Raw genomic sequence first — 18,010 nt, 5'->3', positions numbered from 1 at the left:
GCGGGGATATAGAATGATGCAAGTGCCTGACAATGGCTATGAAATAATTTACTTGTTGAGGGACAAGTGGGCAAACGGACATTTTAAAGGGTGTTCTTGTTTCACAGCTCCGAGTCTTAATTGCCTATGAATTATGGAAGGTTTTTTACGGGATATTACCATGTCGGTAGGAAGGAATATTTTCTTTCTCATCCTCAAAAAACCTGTGGAGTAGGGTTTAGAACACTGCAATGGTGGTATAAGAAAAGTTCTGGAGAAAATGTTTCACTTTAAAATGCCACGTAATTGAGACGGATATCTTGATAAAATGATGAACGCTGGATTAGTGGTCAAGTGCGCGTGGCAGAGATTGCCAAATACACTTTTCAACATATTATGCAGTCTTTAGATGTTTCTACTGGTTAGTTAATTCGAGACTAAATAAGGGTAAAGTAAAAACAAATATGGGTGAAGCGATTACGAGAAAAAAATATTGGGGCATATGTACAAGCCCCTATTCCCACAGGAACATCACTTTGTGTGACGTTCCCGTGGCAATAGGGGCCTTGCCTTGTGTGCAAGGCAGTGTTAAGCCATTTACCGTGGCTTAACGCTGCCTTGTACATCAGGCACCCTTTCATGCTATGTTTAGCTTGAAACGGGCATGCGGTGGGTGTTTCACTGTGGCACCCATTGTATTTGACACTGCCCCCCATGTACAAGGGTGGCGTACATAGGAGGCAGCGCCAAAATTAAGACCAGAACAATCCTGGTCTTAAGTTGACGAAACAAGGAGAAATGCATTATTTCCCCTCCTTTTTGCTTTTCCCAAGTTACAAAATTGCATTTTAGGATTGTTTATGTGCAGGAAGGGACAACTTCCCACACATAACCAATCCTACCCTGCACTTTAAACGTAGCGCCATCGTAGGGGGAAGCGCAAGGCTGCACCACATTCTTGTAAATATGGTTCAGCCTTGCTTTTTCCGAAGTAGAGGAGCATGTCGTTAAGCACAGGAGGCTAACGACATGCTCCACCATTTCATTGTACATATCCCCCATTGTTTCATGACTTTTCAGAGGGTCCACACCTCTCCAGTCAGGTATGGAATTCAAATACTTTCAAATCATTTAAATTACGTAAAAATGATCAGAAGTTCTGCCTCCAAAACTACAGCAAACGATTAGATTAGCCTTTTTTGAGATTTTTATTTACAGTCCAAACAATATTTGATGAAGTCTGGATTAATCTATTGTTCGTTTTCTATATAAAGTGCTCTCTTCTGGAACTGGTGTGACGTCCATGCTCATCTGCGCACCAGCCAAACACTCTGCCAATTACGCTAATAGCGTGGAGTCAGCATGAGCCAGCAATGACCCCCGGCTCAGTAATGATCTAAGACTGCTCTTTAAAGGGAATGCAAATATTTATAGCAGACACGATATTTTTCTCTTATTGCTTCAGACTAATTGTACCCCGTCTGACCCACTCTAAAAGCTTCTCTGCAAATAGTTTTATTTTGATTTCCACTTGTATTGTCTCTCTTGTATTTAAAGGAACACGGCCCATGTGTTAACAGATTTTATTATGCACTTTATTCATTCAGAATGATTTATTATGCATCTATTGTTTTAATTCGTATTCAGTTCTGAATGTTTAGCCAGCTTTTTACCTTTTCTCAGTACAGGTGAAAAGTACATGAGCACCTCGTGCTAAGAGTGTCTGGCTTCCAGATGTATCTTTTCTTTTACTGCTGAGTCTTTATTAAAACTTATTTTTTTATTTCAGCCAGCAGCTTACTCTGCCCCCACTTCAGTGTTCTGATGTACAGGGACTATAAGAAAAGGTGCCTGCGTATCTGCAGTTGATCAGCTGGTAACCAGTTTAGGTGGCTCTATGCACCAACTGCTCTGCTACAAATATTTTTAATTTTCATTTCTACCCATTCTTACCTTTCTTTGAATTAAAGGGAACTAAGGGGCATATTACCAAGCAATAGATGCATGGTTAGCGGGTAAAATTATATTGCCGAGAACCGAGGATTTTTACCGCTGAGATACCTTGATATTATCAAGGTTTATCTCAAAAGCGGTAAAAATCCTGCGAAAAGCATGAATATCGCTGAAAAATCAGCGATATTCATGCATTATAGTGACAATGCTCTTAGCCATGTTATTCACCTTCCATTGGATAACATGGCTAAGAACTGCTTTTGGCAGACGTTAGCTTTTGGAGATATTCGTGTTTAGCGCGAATATTTCCAAAAGTAGATAATAGGAGATAGCGATGTTAGCGATTGTTTCCAGTCGCTAACATCTTGGCACGCCCACTTTGCAGGTCATTAGCAATAATTATCGCTGACATGCAAAGTGGGCCCCAAGATGATCGCTATCTCCTTAAAGCTGTCGCTAACTGGTGTAAGTGGCAGCTAGGTAATAGGGCGATAAAATTATCGCCGCTTTAGCAGGAAAAATTCCAGCTAAAGCGGCGATAAGGCCCTTGGTAATATGCCCCTAAGTCTATGTCTAGTTGTTATTTATTTATTTATTTATTTTACGTCTCTTCAGGCTGAGACGTACTAGATTTGAAATTTTCAAATACTATTTTAGGAAGAAGTTTATTTCTTATTCCTATCTCTCACGCTAAAGCCTTCCTGCATAGTATCTTGGCAAATTATTTTATTTGTGTTGTTTACATAGAGTTAACTTAACCCAAACGCTAGCGTATTAAACATGACTGCGCTAGCGCTAGTTGTTGCTGTGTGCCAGAGTATGTTTATGTGCGTTTGCGTCAGTGACCTACTACAATATGCACACAGATGCAAACGCACATAAACACAGAGCTCAAAGTCTGCGTCAACATCACGGGCGTGTTACAAACCGATCCTCTGTAATGGCATTGGGCGCATACTCCGGCGCACAGCGGCAAATAGCGCCAGCGCAGTCATGTGTAATACGGCCCCAGGAGTGATAAGGACTGTATACAGTAACACGCACATTGTTTTGAGGCGGTGTGAACTCGATACAGATGGTGTTGAAGCATTTTGCAACGTTTCACGTTAGATGTATAATATGATGCAAATACATACTAAAATGTGGTAATACTGCTTCACATAGATATAAGGAAGGCAGTTGAGGAATGGCAAGCTTGGAAGGTCCAACATACGGTCCCCGGTTAATTGTAGTGAAAGTGAGAGTGTGCAGTTCCTAAAAGGATGAAAGGGAAGGAGGCCAGGTGTCCAAAGCGGAGCAAATGGTGATCATGGAGTAGCTCCAATTAGGAGCAGGGGCCACCACACACCCCAAGGGGGTCCATGCTTCATCATCGGGAAGCTCCTCATTGGGCGGTGCTGCAATTTCCAACGGGCCCCGCAAGGGACTCTTTGCCGGAAGTCTTCTCATTTTGCCAATGTGAGGTGTTGGTGAGGCATATGTATCAAGAGTAGAGTTGGGAGGTTAGTGAGTGTAGATTAAAAATAGCAGTGGGAGTCCCACAAAATAATGTTATGAGCTGGGTTCCTATGCTATGCTAAAAACAAAAGACTATAAAGTTGTGGCAAGAGAGGGGGAATTACACCCATGCAAGCTCTAGATTATGTGTGTAAGGTGTGGAGAGTAGACATGTTTCATGCCTTTTTTTCGTACAAATGATCTTGGCATATTATCAGGACCATAGGCTTCTTGTCTACTTTATTGAGGACAGTGTGGATCAATGTCTGTTATGGACCGTCCCCTGTAGCGAGGACTCGTAGGGAAGTCCTGCGTGATGTGAAAAAGATAAACATTAAGAATTGTGTAACTTCGGGAAACACCTGGAGGGAAAGAAACTGGTATAGAACATGGTTGGTCAAGCAACCATTGTGGCATGCGAACAGGGGGCAGGACACCCAAAGTCGGATCAAAAACATATGCAGGACATCTTATGTGCAAAGTGATTGAAAATGGCAAAACCCTTATCTCTGTGGATTCAAACAGTTTAAAATACCACTAAATATGTACATAAAATACGTTGAACAATCATGCAGCTAGCATATCTCAAGCTCGCAGTACCTATCGTGGAAGTGCCATTTAATGCGGACTCTCCAGCAAGGGTGATGGGTGATGAACTCCTGCAGGAGTGTCCCTAACATTTGTCTCCTGTATCCCGGCCAAAGGATGGGTGGGACCAACTATGTGAAGACTTACCTAGAAGGTGGGGGCTGATGTCCCCGACAGTGAGGTTCGTAAGTCTTGTAAATTGGTAAAAATTGATGTAGAACGAGAAACTAAGGTGAGTGTCATTAAGGCGAGACAGGGCTGATTTATGCAGTACAGCAGCCCATCCCTTAAAGCCTCGAGGGCAGCCGCTGAATATACAGGCCCCGCGGAGAGTACGGAGTAGCACTCGGTCTGTGCCCAGCCCAGCAGGTCAAAGGAATGACCGAAACAAGAGTAGTAATAAATAGAACTCTATGGCTCTAGGGAGGGCACATTGGTAGGTGGAACAAATACACATTCGCACTTATGTTTCCTCCAACCATGTGCTACACAGCTGGGTTGGAGAAAAGCCACAGGCTCCAATGCACCATGTTAGCCGCAAAGGAGGCGGCTCAGACAAATCCTGGTGCTTCTCTCCTGTGAAAGCAGCATCTGGATTGGGTGTGGAGCCTGTCCCCTGAGGGCTCAACCCCTTCCGGACAATGAGAGGAGCAGCAAGGCAGGTGTCAGCAGAGCAGCAGGTAAGTCTTTTTTTATTTTTGTACTTATATTTTATTTCTCCCGCCTTCCCAATCCACTGCCCTATACACCTGCAGCCACCTTACCACTTTAGGTAGGCAGCAGCTGCCCCTGGTTAATACATTTGGTCGAATTTAGATGAATATTAAGCTAAGAAATAGTTTATGTGATCCTCAGATATGTATGATGGCAATCTGTTTTGGTTCATTGTTTTTTCTGTGTTGTGTTGATAAGCTTGGCCTGTTTCGTCAAGTTATGAACATTAGATTACACAGCCATTTAAGTAGGCTAGAGCACTGACAAGATTATTTTTATGTCGTCGGATAGGAGGATGATTTCATGGAGTAAGATTTCCATTTTACCAGAGAGCAACACCAAATGTGGGTGAGAACTGGTCCCCCTGGATTTGGCTTAATGACTGCATCAGTGATGACTTTTAGAGAGTCTGTTTGGATTGGCCATATAGTGTGTCTCGAGGTGTGATTGAGTTAGGTTTTAAGAAGTGCCAATAAGTGCTGAAGGAATGAGAGAGAAGGTGCAGGTTCAGAGATGAAGGAGGTCGTATCCTGCTGTCTAAACTAGAGGCATTCGAGGTAGAGGCCTGTTCTTACTGTTTAAATCATAAGACCTCCAGTATGGGGACATGTCAGGGTTGGGGGAGTAGTTGTAGTATGAAGAATCGATGACCCAGTGGTTTTATGGGGTTAAGATTTATCTACTGTTGCAGTTAAGTTACTGTGAGGAGAGATTTGAGAAATCTCAGGAGATTGTATTAAGCAGGAGGGAGGCGGACTCCGTGGAAATAGGAGAAATCGTGTTTAGACTAGAGGGCAAGGATGTATTGGATATTTTAGCTATAGGGTTAGAGGGAATTCTGAATATCTTTTGTTTACATAGTAGAATTGTAATAGTCACATTGAAGGATTAAGATCACTGATTTAGGCTTAGGCTCCAGTCTTGATTGTAGATTTGCTGTAAAATAAGATGGTAGCTTCAGCTTTGAATAATGTTGAGAATAATATGGTCAGATTCCTGACATAGAGAATTTTCGCTTTTTAGGTGGTAAACATGGAAGATATAACATTCCGAAGCCATAATGGAATGTTATTGGAGAACAAACGGAGGTGTTTTCTGTTTGCTTCTTCTTCCGGAAGCAGTTTTGTTTAGAGATGAGAACTTCGAGCATAGCTGGCAAGCTTTCCGCTTAAATGCATGTCTGAATCCATATTTTTTCTTTGAATGTGGAACGTGTCTGATACTGAAATAAACCAGACTACAAGTCCCAGAATTCAGAGAAAAAACCTTGACTGACGCACCACATCACACATGGGCCTGGTTAATTGGGCAGAGCTGTTCAAGGAGACTGTGCTTGAAATGCTTCATGGCATTCCAGATATATTGGACAGGTAGGTAACTCTTTAGATTTGGTGACAGGATTTCTTTAGAAGGGAGGCTGGAGGGAGGTGGCCTATGGACACCATGTTGATCGGGGGAAGGGTTAGCAAAAGGGTTTACATTTGTGTTTCTAATTCAGTGAATAACAAATGAAATCTGAGACAACCTTAGCAGAGGGTTACTGTTGGATGACTGGAGCTAACTATGGTATTGTGTAGACTGTGAGGTCAGAAAGCATCTGAATGGAATGTCACATGTAGGGCCTAACTAGCCTAGCACTTAGCAGCGTCTAATGGGGTAGGATAGGAAATACGATTATCGGAGTGCTCCAAAACTCAATGCACAATAGATTATCTGGTGATGTTGGTCCGGGCCGATGGCAATGACGAGGGTCTCAGGCTGCAACAGGGCACACGCTCACAGCTTTTCTGAGACTCACTTAAGCTTCGGGTGCCCACGATCAGAGGGCAATCCTCACGAAGGTATCAGGCTGCACAAAGCACATGCACACAGCTTTGCTGAGACTCACTTAAGCTTCAGGTGCCCACGATCAGAGGGCAATCCTCACGAAGGTATCAGGCTGCACAAAGCACATGCACACAGCTTTGCTGAGACTCACTTGAGCTTTGGGTATACACAATCACAGGGCAGTCCTCGCGAAGGTCTCAGGCTGCACGAAGCACACACACAGTGTCACTGAGAATCACTTGGATTCCAGGTGCCCACGATCACAGGGCAATCGTGGTAGGGAATGGTGGGATCTCGTTCCTATGTTCAAGCAGGCGATTCAGCGAAAATCAAACGCTCATGCACCCAAAGGACACAGAAGCATTATATTATATTTCAGAACATTGTAATCACCACCTATACCCACCAGTTAGCTGGGACCCATATAAAAATCTGATCACCCATCAGTAGTCAACTTGAGTCTGTTCTTTCACTCATGTAGAAATTAACATGAGTGCAGTTCTTCTTCCAAGGCTGAAGTTAGAAGGAAGTATAAGCAGCAATGAGCAGCACATGGAGTAGCCTGTCTTCTGTGGCGTTTGTTGATGGAATGAAGTCTAATGAGCAAGGTACAGGCGAAGGAGTATTTTGCCGTACAAAACGGCTGCCTCCCTAGGTAGATGAAAAGAAATAAGGTGGCCAAAGCCTTTGGTAGCAATGTGGGAAGCACATCCAGGAGGTGGGTGCCTCTGTCCCAAAAAACACAAAGGATACCCAGGTTCCACCTATCAAGGTGGATCTACTTTCTCTGTTGAAGCAACTTTCTTGTAAAATAAACTTCCAGTCAAACATTGATTCACCATAAATCTGTTTCAATTTAGCAAACTACTCAACACCTTCCGTTTTACTCTCTAGGTTTCTGGTCGTTTAGCAGCTTGCTCTTAAAATGGCAGCTAATTAAGTATGGCACTTGTGAATGAAAACCGTGTGTGAATGTGTCTGTTGACACCATTTGATTGACATATATTTTAAATTGTCTTTTTTGTTGTAAACCTATTCAAATTCTGGCATAATTAATTCCCCGAAGGTGGCCATGAGAGCCAGCAAAGAAAGTCATGGTTTGTAGCTAGAATTACTTCCATTGTGTCTATATTCTACATGCAGCCACCTCAGTTATAAATAAAACAGATTTAATATATTCTTAACACACACTAGTTGTATTTTTTTAAACATTTTAAATCTAGATTGAGAAAAAGAGAGGACGATTTAGAGAGACAGGGAGTTTGGAAATGGGGAAGTGGGGAAGGAGAGAGAGAGAGAAGCAAAGATCAGAAACTACATTTCACTTTGCATACTTTCCAATTAGATTGCAATTGTTATTTTAATTGAGTCCTGCAAAATTTCATGGAACAGTGATTTGTTCGTAAGCCAAGAATATCTATTTTCAATAAGCCATCTTTTTTTACACAACAGAGCTCAGATGGAAGGATAGAAATAAAAGGACAACATGGAAAATCAACCCTGAATATTAAAAATGTGAAGCTGTCAGATTCCGGAAGATACGACTGTGAAGCAGCAAGCAGAATCGGCGGCCATCAAAAGAGTATGCACCTGGATATTGAGTGTGAGTTTATGTGTATTTTAAAACGGTCGGTTCATGGAGCTATTAAATGAAGGTGTGAAATCGCTTTGGCATCACCGGGACATCGTGACTTCATTTTCCTCTGAGAAGTTCAAATTTATGCATGAAAATCGTAGTATTGTCTTTCAAGAATAAAGTTGTGGGAAAATTGTAAAACATGTAACATGACTGTGAAAACGAATCACATATTTCCTTCAGATGAATACTGGGGCATATTACCAACAAGTAGCGATATTTATCGCTAAACAGGCTTAGCTGCGATGTTTTTATCGCTCCCTATCACTGGATATGTTAGCGGAGAAAACATGCTATTTGCAACGTTTTTCTCCATTGTGCTAAGATATCCAGCGATAGCGGCGAAATGCATGAATATCGCTGCGAATACAGCAATATTCACGCATCAGCGACGAAATGCTCTTAGCCATGTTATCCACCTCCCATTGGATAACATGGCTAAGAACTGGTCTGAGCAGGCGTTAGTTTTTGGCGATAGCGGGAATATTTCCATCGCTGCGCCTGCCTTGCTAATAGGCGACAGAGACGTTAGCGACTGCTTTCAGTCGCTGACAGGTTGGGTACGCCCACTTTGCATTTCATTAGCGATAAATATCGCTGACATACAAAGCGGGCCCCAAACAGCTCGCTATCGCCTAAAAGCTGTCGCTAACATCATTTAGCGACAGCTTGCTAATAGAGCGATAGAATTATCGCTGCTTAGCGGCCGAAAACGACAGCTAAACCGGCGATAATTGCCTATCGTCCCCCTTGGTAATATGCCCCTTTGTTTTTATTCATTGCTCATTTTAGAAAGTGGAGTCAGAAATAGAAGCATCCATTGGACTGCAGGTAGACTCCCACTCTCAGATATGCACACAATTGTGTCCTTACCATAATGTTTCGATATTTCCCAGAGAATGTGTCGTGAAGAAACTGGCGAATCACATCTTGATTAGATCACTTCTCAATACAAGTGTGTAAAGTCGCAAAGCTATTTGATGAACTTTCCTAAATATGTATAGAAGTCTTTGAAATATTATGTGGTATGTACATGTTTTTGCCTTGGGATAAATGCGGGACAATTGTGACTTGGATATCACATACGTCCTTCTGAAGTAGTCAGTGTACTTTTCCGCACTTCTACTGTGGCAACCATGGGTCCAGACTAAGAAGGGAACATGGCGATTTAGCTGCTGTCTGGGTATTAAAATACATCAATAATCAGGGTAATTGTTCATTGTAAGTCTATGGCCTTGTTGTACTTGCTGTACCATTTGTAGCTCCGGCTTTGATGAAGACGAAAATTCAGCATATCTTTTCCAGCATCCAATCAGAAATATGCAAGGCCTGTCAATAATTTTAGGCTTGACTAGGTTCTAACAGAAGAATAAAAAGAAGAAATGAAATGAAATGAATTCGTACTTGTATAGCGCACTTATACCCTGAGGTGTCTTGGCGCTGTACGCATACCGCTGTGGAACCCTGTGTGGCTTTTCCCTGTGAAATGCCCACTCCTGGGCACCCCCAAGGTAAAGGCAGGCATCCCAGCACTGTTGGGGCCTTTGTGGAGATTAAGCAAGCTATTGCACGGAGTTGCAGAGTGGGGCCCGGAGTTGCAGAGTGGGACCCGTGATTAGAATAGGCACCGAGGCGAGAATTATCAGTTCCGAGGAAATTGAGCCCAAGACCCGCCGAAGAGGGAATTGAACCCTGGTCCCGGGCCAGACCTCTGCATCAGGGTCTGCCGCTCTAAGCATTGAGCCACACTTCTCCAAAAATAAATAAGAAACTGTGTAACACCAACATTTCAAGATAAACTGGAACTTCACAATACTTTTGGGACCATTTTTATGAACTGTTATACTGCGTAATTTATGTTCAGCACCAACAACTGATTTTTCACCGCAATAATTGTAACGTTTTTGGAAAACATCAAATTCCACTTCGTTTCGTTTATCATGCAAACAAGTATTAATTGCAGTCATGAAGATCTAGGATTTGAATCGAAGGGAGGCATTTAATTACACCCCCTGAGCTTTATTTACTAGTACACTATAATTAGTATGCAACACCATTATATTTGCTACTTGTCCTGTTATTGTGTACCTTTTCAGATCTAGGCCATGCATGGGGGCTTGTTTTCTAGACCCCCTTGCAGTATTCTCACGCACACATACACAAAGCATGCATTATTTTATTCCGACCTTGGTAATTGGAATTTGTTTCTTGTACATCATAGAGGCGAGGGAGCTGACAAATTACCAACGGGAGGGGGGCCATGGGACTGTCTTGGCTCTAAAAGTCCGTGCTCTTACCTAGCCAAGAACACGTTTGGCATATATATCGTGCAACAAACATCATGTAAAAATGTGATAAGTTCTCAACATGTTAAGTGTATTCATTTAACATTCGTAAGCCTTTCACCTTAGTACACCAGAATATATCACATCACCTAGAAACATCTATTAAAAGGGATTATTTTTCAAACATGAATTTACAGACTTTCCTGTCCACCTGCCATTCGTTATGTATGAGGCAAACATTTGCAATGGGCATTCTGTAGTTTTCTGGGATTCATTTTATACATTCAGCAAAATTATAGTCTCTTGAATCAAGCACAGGAGTTTTTTGTTTACTGTGCGCATGATGAACTCACAGATTTCAAGGTGTTCTAATATCTTATAATGAAGAAAAAGGTGGCACAGTGAAATGATACATTTGTGTAGGATCACACACTTTGGTCAGCTGGATAACTGGGATTCATCCTTCACTTTCTGGTTTCAAATTATGCAACTCGGCCACTAAATGGTTCTCTCTCCTGTTTTATTACACATATTAATGCATTGTTTTTAGTTAATACAAAATATGCATTAAAGCACACTTATTTTGTGCTCAAGGGTGCAAGAGGACCTTGACGTGAGCTAGAGCCAGGCTTGAGCCTGGCTTGAAGCTTTAGTGACTCACTGTTAGAACTGGGGGTCTCTAGTTGGCTGAGGTAAGTATCTTAGGCCATATAAGGACCCTTGCTTCTAAGTCAGGGAAAGGAAAGAAACCTTTTCAGATAGCCCCTGCTCACCCTCCGGTACCTTGGCACGAGCAGCCAGGCTTATCTCCAAGGCAAATGTGTAAAGAATTTGCAACCCCGCTCTCGGTAACCCAATGATGACACCACAAATGGACTCCACATGAGTTTCATTAAAAAAAACAAATATATATTTATATAAAAAGATATACAATGAGACTACACAATAAAAATCCAACATATGCGTATTTGTAATATTTCACCTGGACGGTTATTATGCCAGCAAGCCCTTGTAGGTTCTTGAGCATTATTGAGCAATTCTAGATGATCCAATGCAGTCCTAATGCAATGCTATACAGTTCGTAATGCAATAATCAGGCACTTTGTGATGTACAAATTATGCAGTTTGATATGCAACAATCATGCAATGCGTAATGCAACAATCAGGCAGTCCGTTATGCAAAATTAATGCAATGCATAATGCAACAATCAGGTAGTTCGTTATGCAGAAGAAACGCAAAGCCAAATGCAACAATCAGGCAGTTCGTTATGCAGAAATAATGCAATGCATAATACAACAAGCAGGCAGTTGGTAATACCAAAATGATGTAATGCGTAATGCAACAGTCAGGTAGTTCGTAATGCCAAAATAATGTACTCCAGCACCGATCAAGGTGCTCTGGACGGTCTCAAGGCCACTCATGCTCACTCGTGGTCTGCTGCTGCCAAAATATGGCCCCAACACAGTTATGGTGTGTAAAACGAAGTATAGCACACTGCAGCCCTGGTGCTGCCACTCCTCGGCAAGTACCGGCTGTAATCTGGACTTCAACAGAGTCTTGTGCTGCAAAGTGAGGAAAGGCCGAGAGTGTTTCTCCCGCAGCCCGCAGCCCGCACCCCGCCCCAGGGGCGACACATGCACGCTCGCTGAGCATTACCGGGGGGGGGTACGATCTCACTCTCCTCTCCTCTTGACTAGAGCCTCCGATGCGACTTCGTTGATCTTGGGCATGGAACACGGGCCCTCCATGACAAAGGCAGGCTCGGACAAGTGGCCCAGCTCCTCTGAGGATGTCGGTCCGAACCGATGGCAAAGACAAAGGTCTCAGGCTGTAACAGGGCACATGGACACAGCATTGTTGAGACTGACATAAGCTCTGGGTGCCCACGATCATAGAGGAATCCTCATGAAGGTCTCAGGCTGCACAAAGCACATGCACACAGCGTCGCTGATACTCACTTGTATTCCAGGTGCCCACGATCCCAGGGCAATCCGCAAGAAGGTCTCAGGCTGCCCAAAGCACACACACACAGCGTCGCTGAGATACACTTGGACTCCAGGTGGACAAGATCACAGGGCACTCCTTACGATGGTCTCAGATGGCAAAAAGCACATGAACACAGCGTCACTGAGACTCCTCCAGAAACTTTTATGTTTCTGAGTTTCCACAACAGGGAGCCAGCTCTCCTCGGGCCCTTGGGGACAAGTTACTTCAGGACACGGCACACCGCAGAGTCCTTTCAAGCAGGGGAGACAGAACACAGCAAAGTCCCTTCGCCTCTCCTTGGTTAAATCAGCAAACTGCAGGCCAGCCCCAGAACACACAGCAAGGGTCAGTCCTTTCCTTCAGTCTCTTCAGCTGTGTCTTCCTTGGCAGAGGTTCCTCTAGACCCCATAGTAGTTTCAATCCTTTTCAGTCCTGATCAATCCAAAGTCCAGGAGTTTGGGCCCTCATAGTTATGCCCCTAAATGTCTTGGAAGTCTTTGTGTTCAGGGGACACTGACCCCTGTGCAAACCAGTTCTGGGTGTCTCCCTGCCAGTGTCACCTTCTTCCTTTGATAGTGGGGGTCTGAATCTTCAATCACTCAGCAGGAGATGGAGCCATTGTTTTATGGCAGCAGCCAAGACCTCTTCACCTCCAGGGGCTACTCACCCCCCTACACTCCAGATGTAGGTCAGCCTGTTGCTGTCTCACCTCCTCCCCTGGGTCAAGACATTCCCCAGAGCCTATCACACCTACATACACAACCAGGCAGAGACACACAGAAATGTTAGAACACAAAAAAACAGCCACTTCTAAAAGTGTGGTTTCTAAACACAAAATGCAAAAACCACCCTCACAAAAAGATGTGTTATTAAATTTTGAGTTCAGGCATACTAAACTTAACCTCTCCATCTTAAGTCTATGGGAAGATAGGCTGGAAACATATTACACAGCCACCCCATTCTGTCCCATGGGCAAAATGGCCTTTCAACGGTTAAAAACGAAATGAGAGGATTTTACTGTCAGGACATGGTACACACCTCAGTACATGTCTTACCTTTCACATACACTGCACCCTGCTGAGTGGGCTATTCTGGATCTACTATAGGGGTGTCTGATGTGTATAAAAATGGAAGGGTAAGGCCTGGCAAGTGGGTGCACTTGTCAGGACAACAAGGCATTTTAACAAACTGCACGCAGGCACTCCAGGGGCAGGCCTAAGTACTCTCTTTAAGGCTACTTGTGTGGGTGGCACAATTAGTGCTGCAGGCCGACTAATAGCATTTGCCTTACTAGCCATGGCACACATAGTGCACTTTACTACAGACTTTACAAGTAAAACAAATATACCAAATAGGGACAACCAGTTACCATTACACTTTATACAGGGAGCACTTGCACTCTGCTACTGCTCAGCAGTGGCAAGTGCTCAAAGCATCTAAGTTGGCAACACCATGTCAGAAAAAAGGTCTAGAGGGAAGGCAAAAAGTTTAGGGAACTTTAGCTAAAAAGGGCCAAGTCAAACACTCACCCACCTCTGGTTCATAACTACAATTTTAAATTCATATGCTGCTTAGAGAAATAGTATTTACTATGAAAATTATCTCTGCTCTTTCAAATATATTCAATGATATAGAAGAGAGCCATATCACAAACTGGAAACCCTCCCCCATCCCCTTCCATCAACAGGTACTTGGAGTCCTCCACAGACTGTTATGGCAGAGTAAGAAAGTTGGTTTAAGTTGTGAGGGGAGAGAGCCCCAGTGAAGTATAAACACAATCCTTGTCAGGGTGAACCACAAAGTCATATTATATACCTGTGCTTAAACCCGTGGTAGCTTGCCACAAAACAGTTGTGCTTAAATTAGAGGCAATGTTTAAAGTAGTCATGCAGCACTCAAACAGTAATAAAGTGAAGAAACACACTTAGGAAAATAGAGTAAAATGTAATAATTAAAATGACATCATAACATTCCAATCAGTATAACTGGTGTAAATATTTTTTTACGTTTTAGCCGAAAATAGGGGCAAAATTTACAACGCTCATCTCTTGGTTATCTGGTGGCATGGGACCAAGTCAAAATCACAAGTTCAGGCTGACCACAGTTGAGCATGGGTCAAATGCAGGGACCAGATTTGTCCGGGTGAAGAGTTGCTTTTTTCATAGTCAAAGTCCACTTGAAGAGTCTCAGCTAGAGCTTTGCTTGGGCAGGAACTGCAATTAGACCAGTGTTAGCCTAAGAAGCAGTTGTTGCTGGAGCTTCGGGTTGGCAGAAGATGTGGGTGGTCGCTGTTTGGTGTAAAGAGCAGGTCACCATCTGAATTTCATGTTGACAGGAGAAGAGTCAATTGTTGTTGACATGAGTAGCCTGCTTGCGTTCCCAAAGAGCCCTAAATATCTAGATTTTCACATTTAGTTTGTTTTTGAGGTAGAAGGAGTTTACTCATATTCCAACCAACGGTCCAGGACCAGTGGATTACATCTTTGGGATGAGGACTCACTCAACAGAGACCAGCAATGGAGCGCTCGCAGATCCAGTTTGGTCTGCTAGCTAGGTTGTTGCAGGCAAGGCCTCTGGAAGAGAATCAGCATGAACAACTTGGGCAGAGCCCCACATGCTCTTCCCACGCGACCGCAACAATACTTGCCTTAATCATGCGTTTCGTGGTTAAGGCATATGCGCGGCCTAGATGTTGAGATGGGCAGTCCTAAGAACAGGAAGGATCGCAAGAGGACTCAATGAGGTATGTTGTGTTTTGGGGGGTTAGTTTTTAAGGGTTGGGATAGGGAGTCAGAGTTGTTTTCAGGGTTGGGGTTGCTTTTAGAACTCAGGTTGGTCGGGGTAGATATGAGGGCTCAAGGGTCAGATTAGTTGTAAGGGCTGAGGGAGTAGTTGGGGTAGTTTTTAGGCCGCAGGTTAGTTTGTTGGGATCAGGGTGAGGTTGGGTACTTTTTAGGGGTCAAGGGGCCATGGTAGTTGTTAGGTTTAAGGGTGGGTTGGAGCCATTTTTAGGGCTAAGGGGTATTTGGAGATGTTATAAGGGATCTGGAGGTGGGTTGGGTTACTCTGTAGGGCTCAGGGTGTAGTCAGGGTACATTTTAGGACTCAGGTGGGTCGGACTAGGTATTTAGACTAATGGCAGATGTCATAGGGTGGGATCTTTACCACCCATCCCTATATCAGTCAAGCCTTTACCATGAATATGTGTGATAAAAGCATGCATGGTAAAGACATGTGTGAAGAAATTAGTGGTTCAGACACATTTGCAGTTCGGGCTGCGTGGTAGAGGCACACATGGTTAAGCCATTCGTGCCTCTGTCATACAACCCCTCTGGAAGTTTGTTGTGTCCATAAACCTCAAACAGGAGGACAGCCAACTAACTCTTGGAGTGACTACTGGAGATCCTGGGTTCAAAGGTAGCAGGTCCAGTCTTCCTTCTTCAGACAGCAGGGCAGTCCTTCTGAATCTTCCACAGGTCCAGGAGTGTTTTTATGAGAGGTTATAAAGATGAATATGTATACCTTGTGCCAGATTGTGTGTGGAGGCAATGCCAGGCCTACTCCTACACCACTTCTGGCCAGTCTTCCCCTTTCTCTTGGGTTTTGCTCCATTCTGTCTTGGTAGACAAATGCAAGGGCAGGCCCGGTGTCAGGTTCCTTTGTGTGTACTGCAAGCAGGGTATTTGCAGGTTAATCAGGGCACAGATGCTCACCAGCCATCCTGTCAGGAAGACCTAGTCCTGTGATGCCCATGCCACCTTTGTCTCTATGTCTGGAAGGAATACACAAATCGCCCCAGGAGAGCTATGCACAGTCATGTGACCCAGTAAAAGACAACAGGAGTATGACCCATATACCAGGTTGGGATCAGGGTAGAAGTATAAAATAAACAAACAATATCCCACAAGGTCTTAATGTGTAGACATTTAAGCATGTATGCCAAAGGCATTACTAGCAAGGAAAAAGGAGAGTCGATTAGTATTTTGAATGTGCTTATAGCATCATGTATTAAAAGTATAAACAAGATATACAGTTATCAAGATGCAAATAGGATACTGGAACAACTCTACCTCCTAGATATAAACGCCCCAACTCATACTCTGAGGCCACCTTTGAGAACGATCCAAGGTACTTTTACCGCCACCCCAGCCACAACATTGGCTCTCCTGCGTCCACTACCACGGTTCCGCCCCGGACCCCTACCTGATCATTTCTAATCACCCCCAATTAACGCACAGTCTTATTAGGCCTCTGACCAGCGATGCACAAGGGTACTCACGCAATTGTAACCCAGGCAATTACAGAGTCTCGCACTGCGACGCTTCCGGCTCAGACGCTGTCCGCCCCTGGCAACCACTACTAGTTCACCCCTCCTTTAGTCCCTACTTGAAAAAGTTCCACTTAGACCAGTTATCAATGTTCCACCCACACCCTCTGCCTTTTTTCCTTCCCCTACACCCTTTACTTTCCTCCTTCACTCCCGCAGAACCGCTTACTCATCGCAACCCCGTCCTGAAGATGATCCCTAACATAGCGGATGGAAACATTGTCGACAACACAGCGCAATCAATGGCGCAACTCCCTGCAGTGGCTAACTTTAATTGTCATTTGTAAATTGTACCTAATCGGACTGAATTATAGTTTAGAGCCATTGTTTTCTATCATCACACTGTATATATTATTTCACTCACACCACTTGCGCCATTCACGCTGTGCACCATTGTCACTTGCGTTGCCACCTTTGTCACATGTACACACTGAGCACCAAGTACAATTCGGGTTGTTTTTTTATTTATTTCTATGCATTGCTGCTTTAACTGTATATCTTGTTTATACTTTTAAACATGATGCTAAAAGCACATTCAAAAAACGTATTCAGTTTCCTTTCTATTTGCTAGTAATGCCTTTGGCATACATACTTAACTGTCTACACAAATAATACCTTGTGGGATATTGTCAGTCATGTGACCCAGCACACTGGCAAAAATGCTCTTTTTGTTTAGGTAGGAGAATGCCAACTTTCTAAAAGTGGCAATTTTAGAATAGCAACTTAAAATCTGACGTTACCATTAAAGAGAATTTCATATTACGTTTTAAATGAGGGGAAGAACCATTCCTCTGTCTGTTCCCATTCTGAAGATATCCCCTATTTAGTGTGATATGGTAGCACAGAGTTAGTCAATGGGAGAAATAGCATTTTTACAGTGAAAAATGAATTTTAGGAGTTTTTTACTGTTAGGACATGTAAAACTTAAACAAACATATCCTTCTTTTTACATTCCATGTATGCTTCCCTATGAGATTCAGAGTCTATCTTAGGTTTGACTTACAAGTGAAAAAGAATTAATGTTTCGACCTTGCCAGGTCAAAATGGCAGCTACAAACTTCCCAACGGGCTGCAATGGTACGTCTGAGACATGTTTTAAAGTGCTAATTTAGTGGGTGGCACAATAAGTGCTGTAGCCCACTGGCATTATTTAATGTACAGGCCCTGGGTACAGGCAATACAATTTATTAGTGTCCTATAAGTAAATTATATGTGCC

General features: G+C 43.3%; 1 protein-coding gene across 2 annotated transcripts in view; it reads left to right on the top strand.

Annotated features, from left to right (window-relative positions):
- The window catches only part of NCAM2 (neural cell adhesion molecule 2), a 1,306,184-nt gene that overhangs the window by 857,671 nt on the left and 430,503 nt on the right, over positions 1 to 18,010 (top strand). For both annotated transcript variants that reach the window (XM_086934039.1, XM_086934038.1), the window contains one exon: positions 8,011 to 8,161. In XM_086934039.1, coding sequence (XP_086790165.1) covers positions 8,011 to 8,161 — 151 coding nt within the window. The remainder of the gene's footprint in view (positions 1 to 8,010; positions 8,162 to 18,010) is intronic.

The sequence above is a fragment of the Lissotriton vulgaris genome, chromosome 8 (assembly GCF_964263255.1).
Source record: "Lissotriton vulgaris chromosome 8, aLisVul1.2, whole genome shotgun sequence".
NCBI lineage: Eukaryota > Metazoa > Chordata > Amphibia > Caudata > Salamandridae > Lissotriton > Lissotriton vulgaris.
The sequence above is the reverse complement of the archived record's forward strand: the minus strand, read 5'-3'. Positions and strand labels throughout refer to the sequence as shown.